The sequence below is a fragment of the Dromiciops gliroides genome, chromosome 1, assembly GCF_019393635.1.
Source record: "Dromiciops gliroides isolate mDroGli1 chromosome 1, mDroGli1.pri, whole genome shotgun sequence".
Taxonomy (NCBI): domain Eukaryota; kingdom Metazoa; phylum Chordata; class Mammalia; order Microbiotheria; family Microbiotheriidae; genus Dromiciops; species Dromiciops gliroides.
This window is the reverse complement of record NC_057861.1, coordinates 56,849,767-56,866,478: the sequence shown is the minus strand read 5'-3', so window position 1 is coordinate 56,866,478 and position 16,712 is coordinate 56,849,767. Positions and strand designations below refer to the sequence as shown.

The following is a 16,712-nucleotide window of genomic DNA, read 5'->3' as shown; positions in this document are numbered from 1 at the left end:
GCATTACCCAAAAATCCCCAACTGGGAGCCCAAAGACCTCAAATCTTGTCCTACCTCTACTGCTGACTACATGAACTTGGGTCAAGCCCTTCTCTTTGGGTCTTTGTTCCCTTATCTGCAAACAGGGGTTGATGCTGGCTAGAGGAAGTACCTACCACATTGAAGTAGTTACTTGAGGAGGGGCAAATGAGCCAAGGAGGCTTAGAGGTCTCCATATTGCACTTGGCCCTTTGTGTCAAGATGAAGCCTCTGACACAAGTCACATGCTGTGACCAAAGTGTCATTCTTCTGTCAGTGGGATTTCCTGACTTGGCACTGTCAGTCAGCATATGGCAGCTCCTCCCAAGGGGTAGCCATCAACTCTCCTTAAAAGCACTCAGTAAACAAGGCAAAAAAATATGGCAGTTAAAGTGACAGGTAAAGGATGAAGGTAAAAGATTCTAATCCAAGCCCATAGCATGTCAAGAAACTTCCTTCTTTTTCTAGGAGACTCAACCTTACCTCAGGAGATCTGGACATTTTTAGAATACCACCTGGGTGAAACTCCAGGCAAAGGGAAAGGATTTTTTGGTGGAGTTTGCTGGAGCCCCCAAACCCCAGCAAAGTCCAGTGCTTTTTTGGATTCAAGTGGTTGCTACATACTTAGGGTATTGGGTATGCCTTGTCCACCATTTTTAGACGAGGCCAAGGAATTGGCACTAAGCTTGAGTTCCAGTCAAGACCCACTCTCCAGCCATCGTCTGCTGCCAGTGTCTCAGAACCATCTGAGTTCTGAACCTTGGACCCAGAGTCACCAAAGGGCCTGCACTTCTCAGGGACTCCTATCAGGATCTTAATGCTTGCCCCACATAGTATCTTTTGGGTGTGCTTCATCTCTCACCATCTTGGCACAAGGCTACAAAATGAGTTCAGTCTGGCTCAGGGAACCTGATCATGAGGTATTATTTACTGACATAGCATTCCCTGAAATATCCACCCCCTTCATCTCCCTAGGGTTGGGAGTTTGTCACTTCCACAGAAACTAATGCCTTCATCCCTGCAACGATTCCATGCTGTCCTCACAGGATCCTGGAGGGTGGGGGCCCCAGTCAACTGATCTCTCCCCCAGTATATGCCAAGTGAGCCCCCACCTTCCCCTCTCCCTGTGATTCACAGTCCCTGTCTGTTGTGTCAAGCACATTCCCTTCTATCTATCCCTGTGCTTTCAACCTCATCCACCTTGGCCCTCTCCCTCCACAGCCCACATTCTTAACCCTCTGGAGCTCCCCTTCACCCTGGATTTCTTCATCGCCTGTTCTTGCCAACATCGTCTGGCATTAATAAAGTTGAAGCCTCCCTGGCCGTCCTCCGAATCGTGGCTTGTGCCCTGTCTCCTACTCCCTGACACACTGGACTGGGAGGGGTTGGCTTCCATGATGTCCCACTGCTGCCCCCAGACCTTGCCTCTTCTGTCCATCACTCTCGCCCTCCCCTTCCTTTAAGGTCACTTCATCTATCTAAATCACTCAATTTCTACATTGCTCTCACTCCTTTTGCAAGGAACTCCCAGTCTCCCTGTGCACCCCTCCCCTTGCCCACTTGCCTTTTCAACATACCCTGGCCTCCCTGTTCAACCTCTTCCATTCCTGTGACCTCCATCTTTGCTCTGGCTTGGCCACACATGGGGCCATCCCTTGGCTACCTCCCCATCTGTCACTGGTACCTTCATCACCTCTAACTCAGAAATCCCCTTTTCTGATCATTGTCTTCCATCTCTTTGCTGCCAATCTGGCCTTTTATTCTTCCTTGAATGCCTCCCACTCCTGCCTCAGTCATTCCAAGCCTCCTTGTCTTGGCAGAGGACCTCACCGACTTGACCGGAGAAAATGAAGTCTATCCATCACGAGCTCCCCCTTCGGCCAGACTCCCCACCTCAGAAGCCCTTTCTTCGTTGTCCTCTCTTCTCTTTTCCTTCGTCCCAGTCTTCGAGCAATGGAGAGTGATCCTATCCCATTGGGAGCTTGTCCCAGGGATCATTCTCTCCTCATTCCTCTTTCAGTCTCTCTACAAGCGCCAACCCCACTGCCTACACCCATGCCCAGATCTCCCTATCATGAAACACCAAAACCCACAACGAACCATCATTTGTTCCGACCCTCCTCCCAAGCTGTATCTTTACTCACTTTCACTGCCAAACACCTCACTGCCTCGACTTCCTCACCAATCACTTCTCAACTTCTTGCTGTCAGACTTTAGACCCCTCTCCACCCTCGGAGAACACACTTTCCAAGATGACCAACTTTGGAATCTCTTTACCTCTAGATGCAACGGCCTTTTTCCCAGCGCTCCTCCTTGCCCTCTCTGCAGCTCCTGTCTCTGCTGACCATCCCTCCCCTTGCCCACCGTCTCCTTCCTTGGCACCCACAACAGGGCTGTCCTGTAGTGCTGCCTGCCTGACTTCTTACCAGCCATGTTCCATTTCTAAAGCATGGGTGTCCCTCCCTCAAGGCTTTGTCTCGTGCTCTGTTCTCACTCTACACTTTCTCTCTTGGTGATTTCATCACCCCTCCCGGGTCCAATTATCATCTCGATGTCAATAACTCCAACATCTATACATCCAGCCTTCATCTCTCTTCTGAGCTCTAACCTGCCTTACCAACTGCCTGCTGGACACCTCCACCTGGGTGTCCCATGAGCATCTCGAAATGTAACAAGTCCAAGACAGAATTCATTGTCGTTGCCGCTAAACCGATCTCTTTTCCAAATTGTCCTATTATTTGAGGGCATTTCACCACCTTCCTATTCATCCCATTCCTATTAATTTACAAATATGAAACCATTTTTGATAGTTCTTAGCCTGATAATGAAGACTTTCTAACATGGGGCTTTAATTTGCCTTTCCAGCATTCTCTCACATTAATCCCTCTTTGACCCATACTATTCCAAACAAACACCTATTAGTTATTCTCTAATTTCACATTCCAAACTCCCCTCTCTGTGCTTGATTCCCCAGATCTGGAACGCACTCCCCTCTCATCCTTTAGTTCCAAATTTTTTTCTCCCTCCCTTCCCTCCCCCCTCCACAAGACAGAAAGCAATCTGATATAGGTTATATATGTACAATCACATTAAGCATATTTCTGCATTAGTCATGTTGTGAAAGAATCAGAACAAAAGGGGAAAACCTCAAAAAGACAAAAAACGAAAAAATAGAAACAGTATGGTTCAATCTGCATTCAGATTCCGTAGTTGTTGGGTTTTTTCTTTTCTCGATATGGAGAGCTTTTACATCATGAGTCCTTTGGAATTATCTTGGATCATTGTATTGCTGAGAAGAGTTGAGTCTATCACAGTTGATCATCAAAGCTATCTGTAGTCATATGAAAAAATGCTCTAGAGCATTATTGATCAGAGAAGTACAAATTAAAACAACTCTGAGGTATCAGCTTACACTTATCAGGGTGACAAATATAACAAAATAGGAAAATATTGGATGTTGGAGGGGATGTGTGAAAACTGGGATACTAATCCACTGCTGGTGGAGTTGTGAATGGATCCAACCATTCTGAAGAGCAGTTTGGAACTATGTCCATAGGGCTATAAAACTGTGCATACCCTTTGATCCAGCAATACCAATGCTGAGTTTATATCACAAAGACATTCCAAAAAAGGAGAAAAAGAATTATTTGTATAAATATATTTATGGTAGCTCTTTTTGTGGTGGCTAAGAATTGGAGATCAAAGGAATGCTCATCAGTTGGGGAATGGCTAAATAAACTGTGGTATACGATGGTGATGGGTTATTATTGTGTTATAAGAAATGACAAGCAGGATGATTTCAAAAAGACCTGGAGAGACTTGTATGAATCAATGTATAGTGAAGTGAGCAGAACCAGGAGAACATTGTGCACAATGACAACAATAGTGCTTGACGAAGAACTGTGAATGACTTAAGTATTCTCAAGAATACAATGATCCAAGACAATCCCAAAGGACTAATGATGAGGCATACTATCCATTTCCAAAGAAAGAACTGATTTTGATTGCACACAGACAGAAGTATGCTATTTTTCACTTTCTTTGATTTTTCTTTTATTCAAGTTTTCTTATACAAAATTATTAATATGATAATGTTTTACATTAATTGCCCATGTGTAACCTATATCTGATTTCTTACTACCTCAGGGAGGGAGAAGGGGAGGGAGGGAAGGAGAGATAGAATTTGGAACTCAAAACTTTAAATAAAAATGCTTATTATTTTTTTAAAAAGTTCTATCTCTGGCTTGAAGTCTCCCTGGGAGCTTCAGTATTCATGCTGATGCTTCCTTGAACACCTCGACCTCCCACTGATCAGCCTCTTAAACACCTAGGACATTCATCTTCATTCTACCTCAGCCACCCATAGGAGGAGTCTCACCCTAACCCTTCCCATCATCTGTTCCATCTCCATAACTGTAAACTCTGAAATTCCCTCTGAAATCATGTGATCATAATCCCTCCCTCTTCTGGACTCCTTCCAAACCCATTTTTCTCATTTCTATCTCTAGTTCCTCCGTCCCTCCCTGTTCTCCTAGTCTGTCCATCTCTCTTCTGACTTCATTGTCTTTTCACTGTCTTGACCATATTTGACCATCAATGACCAATTCAACTGTGCACTGTCCTCCACCCTTAATTCCCTTGCCCCCTCCCCATTTCCTTTGACCCATCTACCCTTTCAATTCTCAACCCTAGATCCCTCCACCATTTGCCTTTACTCTGCTAGCCCCAGGACTGTTGAATTTTGCTAATGGGAATCATCTGACTCTATCCACTAAAGATTGATGTTCCCTAATCTCACCTGTGCCCTCTGCTACACGACCGTCTTTTCATAGTTGATTTTCTTATATTCTCCCTGAAATATTTGATCCAAATTTGCTCTCCTCAAATCCTTTGCCCTAATCTTAAATTTATTCTCTGTTACCTCTGACTTCCAGCATCTATACATGTCTTTTAAGAATCCAGCTCCAAGGGGCAGCTAGGTGGCGCAGTGGATAGAGCACCGGCCCTGGATTCAGGACTCCCTGAGTTCAAATCCGGCCTCAGACACTTAACACTTACTAGCTGTGTGACCCTGGCCAAGTCACTTAACCCCAATTGCCTCACTAAAAAAAAAAAAAAAAAATCTTAAAAAAAAAAAAAGAATCCAGCTCCAACTGGATAGGTTGATTATACCAAGGCCTGGGAAGAGTACTACAAGAAAATGAGTCAAGCTGTTCCTGCTCCCACTGGGGCCCCTCTGGGTGGCCAGCCTGATTACAGGGCAGCCTGGGTGGAATACTACCAACAGCAGGTGTACTATGCGCAGACCAGCCCCCAAGGGATGCCACAGCACCCACTGGCCCCACAGGGCCAATAATAAGAAGTGGACAATACAGTATTTGCTTCATTGTGTGTGGGAAAAAACCTTTGTTAAATGTATGGATGCAGACGCCTTGATGAAGATCTTAATATTATTTTTGGTTTAAAAAATAGTGTTTTTTTTAAATGTACAAAATAATTTCTGTGTAGAAATGAACATTGGTTTGTTTTTAGTGTTTTAGTGTAGATGTACACATTCCAGCAAATTTATTTGCAACTATTATGTGGTCAATGCTTTGTGATATAAATGTACTTTTTCAATGTATACTTTCACTTTAAAAATGCCTGTTTTATGCTTTACAATAAATAATATGAAACCTCCAAAAAAAAAAAGAGAGAATCCAAGTTGGTTAATGAGCTCCTCGTGTATCTATTTTGTTCTCTTTGGATAACATCCCTTTCTTCTGCCTCAAGAAAATTGCTTCCCTTTGTGTCATCAGAATTTAATTCTTAAAACTTCCCATCCTTCCTGGGTTGACCTATCCTTCCTCTGGACCCTTTGAAATCTGCTCAGAAAAGGACCTGCATAAGCTGATGCAAAGTGAAATATACTCTATACAAAATAACAGCAATACTATAAGACAATCCGCTGTGAATGACTTGGTTATTTTCAGCAATGCAATGATTCAAGACAACTCTGAAGGTCTTATGAAAAATGCAGTCCATCTATAGAGAGAGAACTGATGGTATCTGAATACAGATTGAAGCATAATTTTTTTTTGGTTAGTTCCTTTATCTGAAGCTTTGTTTTTGTCTGTTTTCTTTCACAACCTGGCTAATGTGGAAATGTTTTGCATGACTGCTCATGTATAGCTTATATTGAATTGCTTGAGTTCTTGGAGGGGGGAGGAAGAGAATTTGGAGCATAAAGTTTTTTTTTTAATTATGTCAAAATTTGTATTTTACAAGTAATTTGGGAAAATAAATTTCTAAATATAAAAAAAAAGAAAAAGAAAAGAAATCTGCTCCGCAAATCTAGGATGTATATCACACCATAATGCCCACCCACCAAGATTCTCATAATCTGCATCATAGTAACATTCCTCCCCATCAGTGAGAATCAGATCAGAGTAGAATTTCCTCTTGCTGTTTCCTCCACCTTTTGAAGGATGAAATGATCAAGAAGTTATCAGCTGCTGTGCTTTTGACACGCATATATAGAGAAAGCTCCAGCCGGTGGCAGGGTAACTGAAATCTCCCATCACTACGACATCATGTCTTAATCCTAGGCTTGTGAGCTCTTTCCTCTGTCTGGCTCAGTCTGTGAAATTGATCACTATATTCCGATACAAGTGGTTTCTTTTGTAATCCTCTTCATTTTATATTGTGCATTTAAAAACAATTCTGAGAGGATGTACACAGGCTTCACCAGGCTTACCTCCACAGGGCTCCAGGACACAGAAAAGGTTCAGAATTCCCACTCTAGGTGGTCTGTTCGTACATAGGTGTATTTGTATGTCATCTCCCCTGTTAGACTGTGAGCTCCTGGAGGGCAGGGACTGTGTTTTTTGCCTTTCCCCTCCTCACCCACCCACCCAATGTGTCTCCTTGCCTCCCACTTCTTCCAAATGTCACCATTTCTATCAAAGGTTGCCAGCCATCTTTCCAGTCACACAGGTGTGTGTCGTAAGATTCTTTCCTTTCATAATTTCAAATGAGATATTTGTAAAGCACTTAGCACAATGTCTGGCAGCTTAATAAATGTTTATTCTCTTCCCCTTCCCGTATTTGCATATTAAATGTATTTGATTCTATCTCTATCACACCTGTCACTTTCTCTCTACTCATAGTGAGGGTTGTCATCACCTCTCACTTGGACTATTGTAACTGCCTTCTACCTTGTCCTCCAGACTTGCAGGATCTCCCCTCTCTAATCCACCACCTACCAGCTGCCAAAAATAGCTTTCCTTAGGTCCAGGTCCACAGAGCAAACCATGACACTCACCTGCTCAAAAACCTTCAATGGCTCCCTAGTGCCTTGAAGATAAAATGAAAAGTCCTTGACCTGGACTTTAGGAATCTCTCTAGTTTGGCTCTAAACTACCTGTTCAACCTTATTACTCCTTTTTCACAGGTTCTAGGTAGCAGCCAATGTGGACTGTTGTACTAGCCATGAAGTCTGGAGATCTCCTGCTCCTCCTCCTTCCTCCTGGAGTCAGGAAAACATGAGTTCAAATCCAGCCCCAGACAACTCAGAATCCTCAACTATAAAAAAGGGATAATAACAGCACCTACCTCCCAGAGTTGTTGTGAGGACCAAATGAGGCAATATTTGTAAAGCACCTGGCATGTAGTAGGTGCTACATAAATGCCATTATTATCGTCATCCTCACCATAACCTTCCAGTTCCTCATTACTCTCTCAGGCCATCATCATCTCTGCTCTGGCTTTGGTTTCCTCCTTTTTGGACCCTATAGTTTACTAGATCAACTCTGTATTGCCTGCGTACCTGGGAATCCCTCCCCTACCCCCTCCTCCTATCACCACTCCTGTGATGCCAAACCATACCCCTGGCTGACTCTTCACCATCTGTCTCCTCTGCCCTGATCACTTGCAGCTGAATGGACCTGCAGAAAGATTACCCAACTGTGCTGAATGAGTCCACTATAAAGTAATGTCATCTAAACCGGGCCCTCACTGCAGCAAGGTACCCCTATTAGTCTTCTCTGGTTGTCAATGACACTCAGTGTCTGTTCCCACCTTTTCTTTCCTTCTCAAGGATGTTTGCTCCCTCTTCTCTCCTCTGCATCTCAAAACCGTTGGACATCATCTCCATTCCCTCCTCCTTCATTCAGGTCCCTGATAAAGTGGCTTTCCCCCCCCCAAGGTCAAATGTTACAGTTGTATTGTTCCTATCCCCTCTCATCTGCAGTAGACAATTGTTCCCCAACATTCAATCTCTACTTGTTCCTGCCCCACAAATGGCCAGACCTTCCCATACCTAAACACCCCCCCACACACACCCCTTGACCCTGGTCCTGCATATTCTCATCCTATATCTCACTTTCCTTTCAGAATCAAAGTCTGAAATACCTCAAAAAAAAAAAAAAAACCCAAAAAGCAAAACTAGCTATTCTTTCCTCAAGCCTTTGGGATCTGGCTTCCAATCTCATGGCTCATTTGAAACTTCTCTCTCTAAAGTTATCAACGATCTCTTGGATAGTTGCATCTGATGTTCTCTCCCCAATCATCCTTCCAGTATTTGATGCTGTTGGTCACTCTCTCTTCTTGCATCTTTCTAGATTTTAGCAAAAGTGCTTTCTCTCGATTATTCTCTTACTTGACAGAGTTCCAAGGTTCTTTCTGTCTTGGAATCTCTTCCCTACACTGTCACTTGGTGCTTAATTAAATACTCCTATGCAGATGACTTTCAGATCTATGGATTCAGCCCTAGTCTCTCCTGAGCTCTGATCCCATTATCACCAACTGCCCAAGGGGCATTTTGTTTGTTTGTTTGTTGACAGGGCAATGAGGGTTAAGTGACTTGCCCAGGGTCACACAGCTAGTAAGTGTCCTGTTTGAGGCCAAATTTGAACTCAGGTCCTCCTGAATCCAGGGCTGGTGCTTTATCTACTGCACCACCTAGCTGCCCCTCCCCAAGGGGCATTTTGAACTGGATGTCCCCATGGCACCTGAAACTCAGTGTGGCAAAACATTGGTCCTCTCCTTGTCCCCTCTGCCCCCAACCCACGCCACCTCCAACCTTTCTTATGTCTGTTGAGGATGCCACTGTCCTTCCATTCACACACATTTTCAACCTCAGAGTTAGCATCTGATTCTTCACTGTCCTTTACCACACGTTCAATCAGTTGCCAAGTCTTGTTGATTCTACCTCTGAAATACCTCTTGAATGCACTCCTTTCTCTCTACTCACAAGGCCATGACCCTAGGTCCTCATCACATCTTTCCTGTACAATCACAATAGTCTCTCTTTTTAAAAAAATTAAATAAAATTTTTTTTTTTGCGAGGGGCAATGGGGGTTAAGTGACTTTCCCAGGGTCACACAGCTAGTAAGTATCAAGTGTCTGAGGCCAGATTTGAACTCAGGTCCTCCTGAATCCAGGGCCGGTGCTTTATCCACTGCACCACCTAGCTGCCCACAATAGTCTCTTATATGGTCTCCTTGCTTCCCATCTCTCCCCTTTCCAATCCATCCTTTACCCAGTGGGCAAAGGTACTTCCCTAAAGCCTGAGTCCAATCAACTCCCTCCACAACTCAGCAAATGTAAGCGGCTCTCTATTTCCCCTAAGGCCAAATCCAGTTTCTTCTATTTGGCGCTTCAAACCTCAGCTCCGACTGACCTTGCCTTGCCAGCTTTTTTCTCCTTGGCCTCTGCACTCTCTCCAGTCTGTGACTGCCCCTCACAAGGCACCTTATCTCTGGTTCCCGTGTTTTTGCACAGGAGCCCTTCTCTCCTCATAGCTGCCTCTTTTCCTGCAAGCTCAGCTCAAGCATTGCTCACAACAGGCCATTCTCCATCTCTCCCCCAGCTGTGATCTTATATTTATGTATTTATTTTGCACACATTTTCCCCCCCATATGTTCGTGTTGCTTTACCCCGTAACATGTAATCTCCTTGAGTAGGGACTGTTTCACTTTTGACTTTGTATTGCCATCACCTAACCCAGGGCCTGGTACATAGTAGCTGTTTAATAAATGCAGGTTGATTGATATTCCCACCTTTGCTTCCATCTCCTGTGTCTAAATTGGTCATAAGTTCTATGTATATCTGTAACAGCCTCCTCCACTCCCCCCCCCAAAGTGGGCTGCTTTATTTTTTTCTTATTTTAATTTTATTTTCTTCCAATTACATGTAACAATAGCTTTCAACATTCTTTTTTTTTTTTTGTGAGGCAATTGGGGTTAAGTGACTTGCCCAGGGTCACACAGCTAATAAGTGTCAAGTATCTGAGATCAGATTTGAACTCAGGACCTCCTGAATCCTGGGCTGGTGCTTTATCCACTGTCCCATCTAGCTTGTCCCATCAACATTCATTTTTGTAAGATTTTGAGTTCCAACTTTTTCTCCCTTCCTCCCTCCCCTCCCCCCTCCAGGAGCAAGAAAGCAATTTGATGTAGGTTATACAGTACGATCATCCCTAACCGCCTCTGCAGACAACTCGCTTCTTTCCTCATGGTGATTGGTTTTCTGTGTCTTCAGACCTTCATGCTTATAAGAATATGCCTTCCATCCTTCCTGGACATTTGTAGAATGTTAGTCTTTGGAGATTCTATTGTATTAACCCATTGAAATATGCTTTCCCCAAATCTGGGGTGCCTAGTGTTCCTTTTCTCCATCATGACTTCTGTGATGGAGTGGTCGTTTCCCAACCCCGCCCCCCCCATTTCTTTTATCAGCAGAGTTATTCTGTTTCTTAAAGCTCTTCCAGCCTAGGCAGACAAATCATGTAAACACCTGGGGGGCAATGCTTTTTGTTTGTTTTTATCTTAAACCCTTAGCACCTAGGCACCCTAGCACGGTGCCTTTGCTCATAGTATGTGTTGAATAAAGACTTTCTGAATTGAATGTCTGGATTATTGACATTCCCCAGCATGATCACAGCAAGAAGCCTCTGCCCGACTCATTTCTTGAACTCTTTCTTCTTTTGTAGAACATTCTGTTTCTCTCTTTCGCTTCTGCTCTCCTCTATGGTCACCCAAATGCTCTCTTCTTTGCCTTTTTGGATCGCCTCACGGAAGTACGCGTTCTTAATATGTCATTTGTACAGTGGATAGAGCACTGGCTCTGGAGTCAGTAGTACCTGAGTTCAAATCTGACCTCAGACACTTAACACTTACTAGCTGCGTGACCCTGGGCAAGTCACTTAACCCCAATTGCCTCACTTAAAAAAAAATGTCATTTGTAGCCATCCTTTTCTCCCCTCCCACTGCCCCCCCCCAACCCTTGACTTAGTTTGATCCTTTTGGAAAAGGTATAGCCTCCTAGGGCCATGACCCGGGTGGTTCATATCCCAGGGGGGTTAAATTTGCTTCCGTTCACAGAACTCCGTTCGGTAAGCTGCTTGTCATTCACACTGTTCCATTTGGGTATTGACAACTTTTGGCCAGCTCCTTTCTTTGAAATTTTTCCTGTGAATTTCTGTTCATCTCCGCTGCTAATCCACCTACATAGTAACTAGCGCCTTTATCTACCTTGGTGGATATCTGTAGGTAGCTTCCTGCCTCCTCCATCCTTTTAAATTTATAGCTTCTTGGACTAAATTTGGAAGACTTGTAGGAAATACATTTCTATCAGTCCTTTGTAGTCTATCCCTGGTCAAGAGCCAAGGATATTCCTCTGTTTTAAGTCATGGAACAGAAATCCAAATGCTGTTGTGAGATACCATCTTTTTAATCAGTTGTTCACTTCCCAAGAAGGAAGTGAACTTCTTGCTGGATCTTTATCCAGTCGCCATTGCCAATCACGGGTGTCCCTTCAAGTTCTGTCCTTGGTCCTCTTCTCTTTTCCCTCGATGCTGTCTCACTGGTCAGTCAGTAAATAAGCCATTATTAAGTGCCTGCTCTGTGCCAAAGACTGTGCTAAGTGCTAGGGATACAAGAAACAAAACAGAATATGCCCTTGAGGAGCTCCCAATTTAAAGAAGGTGGTATGCAAACAAATAGGAAATCATTAACAGAGAAAAGGCACTAGAATTGAGGGGTTGGGGGCAGCTAGGTGGCGCAGTGGATAAAGCCCTGGTCCTGGATTCAGGAGGACCTGAGTTCAAATATGACCTCAGACACTTGACACTAGCTGTGTGACCCTGGGCAAGTCACTTAACCCTCATTGCCCCCCCCCGTCCCCCCAAATCGATGGGTTGTGGAAGGCTTCCTGTAGAAGCTGGGAGTTTAGCTGGGACTTAAAGGAAGCTAAGAGGTGACAAAGTATTCCAGGTATGGAGGATAGTCAAATCACTTGGTGATCTTATCTCACAGAGATTTAATTATCACCTCTATGCAGATGATTCTCAGATCTATTTAATGAACCCTAAACTCTCTGCTGAATTTTAAGTCTCCCCTCTCCAACTGTCTACTGGACATTTCTTGTAGACACCTTAAACTCAACATGTCCCAATCCCCTTCCCTCTTCCAAACCTCTCCATCACTGTTGAGGGCACCACCCCCCTCCCAGTTACTGGTGCTCATGACCTCGGCATCATCCTTGACGCCTCATAACCAATCTGTTGCCAGGTTCTGGTGGTTCCAAACATCTTTTTTTTGGTTTTTGTGGGGCAATGGGGGTTAAGTGACTTGCCCAGGGTCACACAGCTAGTAAGTGTCAAGTGTCTGAGGCTGGATTTGAACTCAGGTCCTCCTGAATCCAGGGCCGGTGCTCTATCCACTGCACCACCTAGCTGCCCCCCAAACATCTCTTGAATATGGTCCGCTGCCACCATCCAGACCGGTGGGTGGCCTGCCTGGAGTCTCTCCCCAACCGCACTCAGCTGCCAAAGTGCAGAGCTGATTTCACCCTCATTCCATAAGGTCCGGAGGCTCCCTGTCACCTTCAGCTTTTAAAGCTGTGATAACCTGGCCCCTTCCCACTTTCTAGTTTTCTCATACCTTACAGGGAAACACCTCCTTCTTGCCGTTTGTCTTGTGACTTGGGGCATTTCCCTTGCTGACCAGTGTGGCCAGAACTCTCTCCTTATATCTGACTCCTGACTTTCCCGGCCTCATTTGAGTCCCCCTTCTACAGGAAGCCTTTCCAGAGCCCCTTGAATTAGAGGGCCTTCTCTCTGTTGATTTCCAATTTTTTCCTGTCTATAGCTTGTTTGTCCCTAACTGTTTGCATGTTCTCCTCCTGTATAGAAGGAGAGCTTCTTGAGGGTAGGGACTTTTTATTTTTCTGTGTATCCCCAGCATTTAGCACAGTGCCTGACGTAGAATAAGCACTTAATAAATGCTTGATAATGAGGGTATGTGTGGAGGGAGGACAGCTGTGGACCCTGGTGTCTCCTGTCCAGATCATCCCCTCACAAGGCTGTGCAGCCTTTTGTGATGGCATGATGAAAAGAGTCAAGAGTACCGAGTTCTAGTCCTGACTGCCCCTTTCTGTGTGATCTTGGGCAAGGTCATTTCCCATCTATGAACGTGCTTTTTTTCTTCCATAAAATGAGGGACAACATGGTCTCTAAAGGACGTTTTGAGCTGTGAATATGCTATGATTGTTTAAAGAAAAAAAAAAAAAGCCTATAACCAATGGGGAGACCAAAGGGATTGGAATCGGGGGCATCTAGGTGGTGAAGTGGAAGTGGATAAAGCACCAGTCCTGGATTCAGGAGGACCTGAGTTCAAATCCAGCCCCAGACACTTGACACTTACTAGCTGTGTGACCCTAGGCAAGTCACTTAACCCTCATTGTCCAGCAAAACCAAACCAAAACAAAGGGATTGGAATCCCCAAACTGTCCCTCTTGTTGTCCCTACCAGAATCCTGAGGAGGGAAGGTGGGAAGAGGAGAAACCCCCGACTGGACAAACAGCACAGGGTAACAGATGAATTTGCATTTTTACTGAGCTGAATGAATGCAAAATTATTTGTCAAGGTAAGGTACAAGTAGAAAATTTAGGAATTAGTTAAAAAGGCACATGTTCTAAAAAAAAAATCTCTTTACATATGTACATTTCAATTAATTATAAATACATATAGAAATCCAAGAAGGCCCAACATAATAAGCAGATTTCAAAGTGCACAGAGGGGAGGGGATGACAGGAGGCTCTCTCTCATACACTCACACATGCGCGCGCGCACGCGCGCACACACACACACACACACACACACACACACACACACACACACACACACACACCATCAGTAGGACTGAGGCAATAACTTAGGGGTACGATCCCCAGTGACTGAAATTTGACCCTGCCTGTCCTGGGGTCAGGGGGTGAAGGTGCTATACGGTTAGAGGAGAGAATTGCATATATTAAAAGGTGATGGGGGTGGGGGGAAGTTCCCCATGTTTTGCATCTTGCTCATGGGGGCAGGAGCAGAGCCAGTGGAGGGGGAGAGAGAGCACCTTCGATTTTTCCTGAGTTTATAGCTCCCACAGTTCGGGGGTTCTGGCAGTTGGTGCCAGGTTTCCCCGACACTGGAGAGGGGACATTATAAATAGAGGGAGGAGGAAGAGGAGGAGCAGAACGGTGCTGCCCTGGACACTAAGAGGAGACAAGGCCCTACTCCTAGCCTTTGGGCACAAGGGCAGGTGGAGGGGTGGGGACCCAGGGGAGAGAAATCCTGATAAAAGCCAGCCACAGCCCCCCCAAACTCATCCACTCAACATCTCCCCTGAGTCCGTTTCTCCTCCCCCCCGACAAAGTAAGGAGGAAGAAGTGGGGAATGGAGAGACAGCCAGAAGCCACTCATCAGCCTTTGATAATGGGGTGCAGACTCTGAAGGCTCAAGAAGGGGGGTTACTGTCTCCTTCCTGACCTCTTCCTCCCTAAATAACCAACTGGACGAACAGCCCCAGCTAGAGTGAGCTGTCTGCTGATTCCTCAAGAGAAGACAAAAAAGGGAGCAACCAGGGAAGGGAAGGGGAGGGAGGCAGGAAAGCTGGAGGGAGGAAACCAATCATGGGCAGAGGGCCCTGAGCCTCATCTTCCTTATCTGTAAGAAGCGGGGGAAGGCTTGAATCAGAGGATCTGTAAGGTCTCTCCTAGCACTGACATTCCATGATTCTTTTCAGGGAAAACGAGGGGCCCTTTAGAAGGGCAGAGAAAACCCGAAGGCTCGGCTTTGGTGGAAGATGATTTCTAAGAGGGCCAGGCCTGGAGGCCTCAAGGAAATGGGAAGAGGAGGCCCAGGGATCCTGGGGCCTGGTGATGGGTTCTCCGGGCCGGGGAGAGCAGCCGCTTGGGCACCCAGTGGACAGAAGGAGAGGGGATGGGGGCATGGCGATCAGCACCATCACCCCCTCCCTTCTAGCCGACCAGATCCAACGAGAGGGTCTAAGCAGCCTTTCTCAGGGTGGGGAATCAGGGCGGTGCCGAGGATCCTGATGGGAGCCAGGCCCTGAGGGTTCTGGTCCCGGCTTCACCAGCCAAGTTCCTTCCCTCTAGATCTGGATTTCTTCTTCTTGGATGGGAAGGAGGGAGATCCAGCAGCCTGGGATTCCAAGCTACGTCTCTAAAGTGGGGGCAGTGATGTCTTCTCCTGTGGAGTCCCCAGGCAGATCCATATCTCCGGGGGAACTGGGAGGAGGGGGTGAGCCTGGGCGCAGGAGTGAGAATGGGACGTGGAGAGTCAGGGCGATGGGGAGGGCTAGCCCTCCCCTACGCCGCCTCCTCCCAGGGTTCTGGGGGCCCTGGGCCTTGCCCTTCCTGCTCAGTAGTCTACCTGACAGCGGACCCCTCCTCTGTGTCTGGCCCTTGAGGCCTACGGCAGCAGGTGGGGTGTATGTGTGGGTCAGGTCACTTATTCCCTGGAGTTCCCGGCCACCCAAAACCTGGGGCAATTACTTTGAACAACGGCATGACTGGGGAAGGGAGAGGGGAAATCACAGAGTTGGGCGGCCTTGGCCACTGGATGCAAATCCAGCCAGTCCCCCTACCCTTTATATATAACATAAAAAATTTATATTTATAGATGTGTGAATGTATATTATATATAAATAAATTTTTTGTTTGTTTTAAAAGGGACTATATAGTTTCCTAGTCATCTGTCCACCCCTTCCAAAGCCCCAGGGGCTCTTGCTGCCTCCTCAGCCCCATGGGGGTCAAGGGCTGCCCCTGGAGGGAGGCCCGGTGCTGGGCTCCCCGTCCTAGGAGTTTGTAAAAGGGGGGCTGAACTGGATGACGCTCTGTCGCTCCAGACCCAGAGGGTTCTCTGGGGGCACCACGTTCAAAGACCTCAACATGTCTTCCAGGATTTCCTTGAAATTGATGTCCCCTTGGGAGGTGAGGTCATCTGGTGGGGGGCGAAGCTGCAGGAGAGGCAAGGGTTCGTGGGAGGGCAGCAGGTGGCTACTGGGCAGGCTGGGCCCTGGCCCGTCCAGAGGCGAGGGGTAGGTGAACCTGGGCGGTGGCAAGGGCAATGGAGGGGCTTGTGTGGAGAAAGGCAGGCCCGCTGAGTCGAGGCTCAGGAGCCCGCTGGGAAGGCCATCGTCCAGAGGGCTGGAGGTCAGATCCAGGACCTCGCTGGGGTTGGAGTGCATGGAGGGGGGCGGCCAGGAGCCTGGCAGGGCCGCCTGGAAGGACAGCAGGGGATCCGGGAGGCCCACGGGCTGGGCGGCGCGGGCCTGTTTCCGCTTCACGTCCGCGTCCATCTGCTTCAGCTCCTCCAGCACCTTGGGCACGCAGCTCTCGGGGATCTTGATGCCTGCCAGAGA

The 16,712-nt window shown here is 46.4% G+C and overlaps 1 protein-coding gene across 1 annotated transcript in view; it reads right to left on the bottom strand.

The window, feature by feature from the left end:
- Positions 1 to 13,898: 13,898 nt before the first annotated feature.
- SBNO2 (strawberry notch homolog 2) overlaps positions 13,899 to 16,712 on the bottom strand; it is a 67,951-nt gene continuing 65,137 nt past the window's right edge. Inside the window, exon 29 of the mRNA XM_043976139.1 lies at positions 13,899 to 16,702. Coding sequence (XP_043832074.1) covers positions 16,146 to 16,702 — 557 coding nt within the window. The 3' untranslated portion in view covers positions 13,899 to 16,145. The remainder of the gene's footprint in view (positions 16,703 to 16,712) is intronic.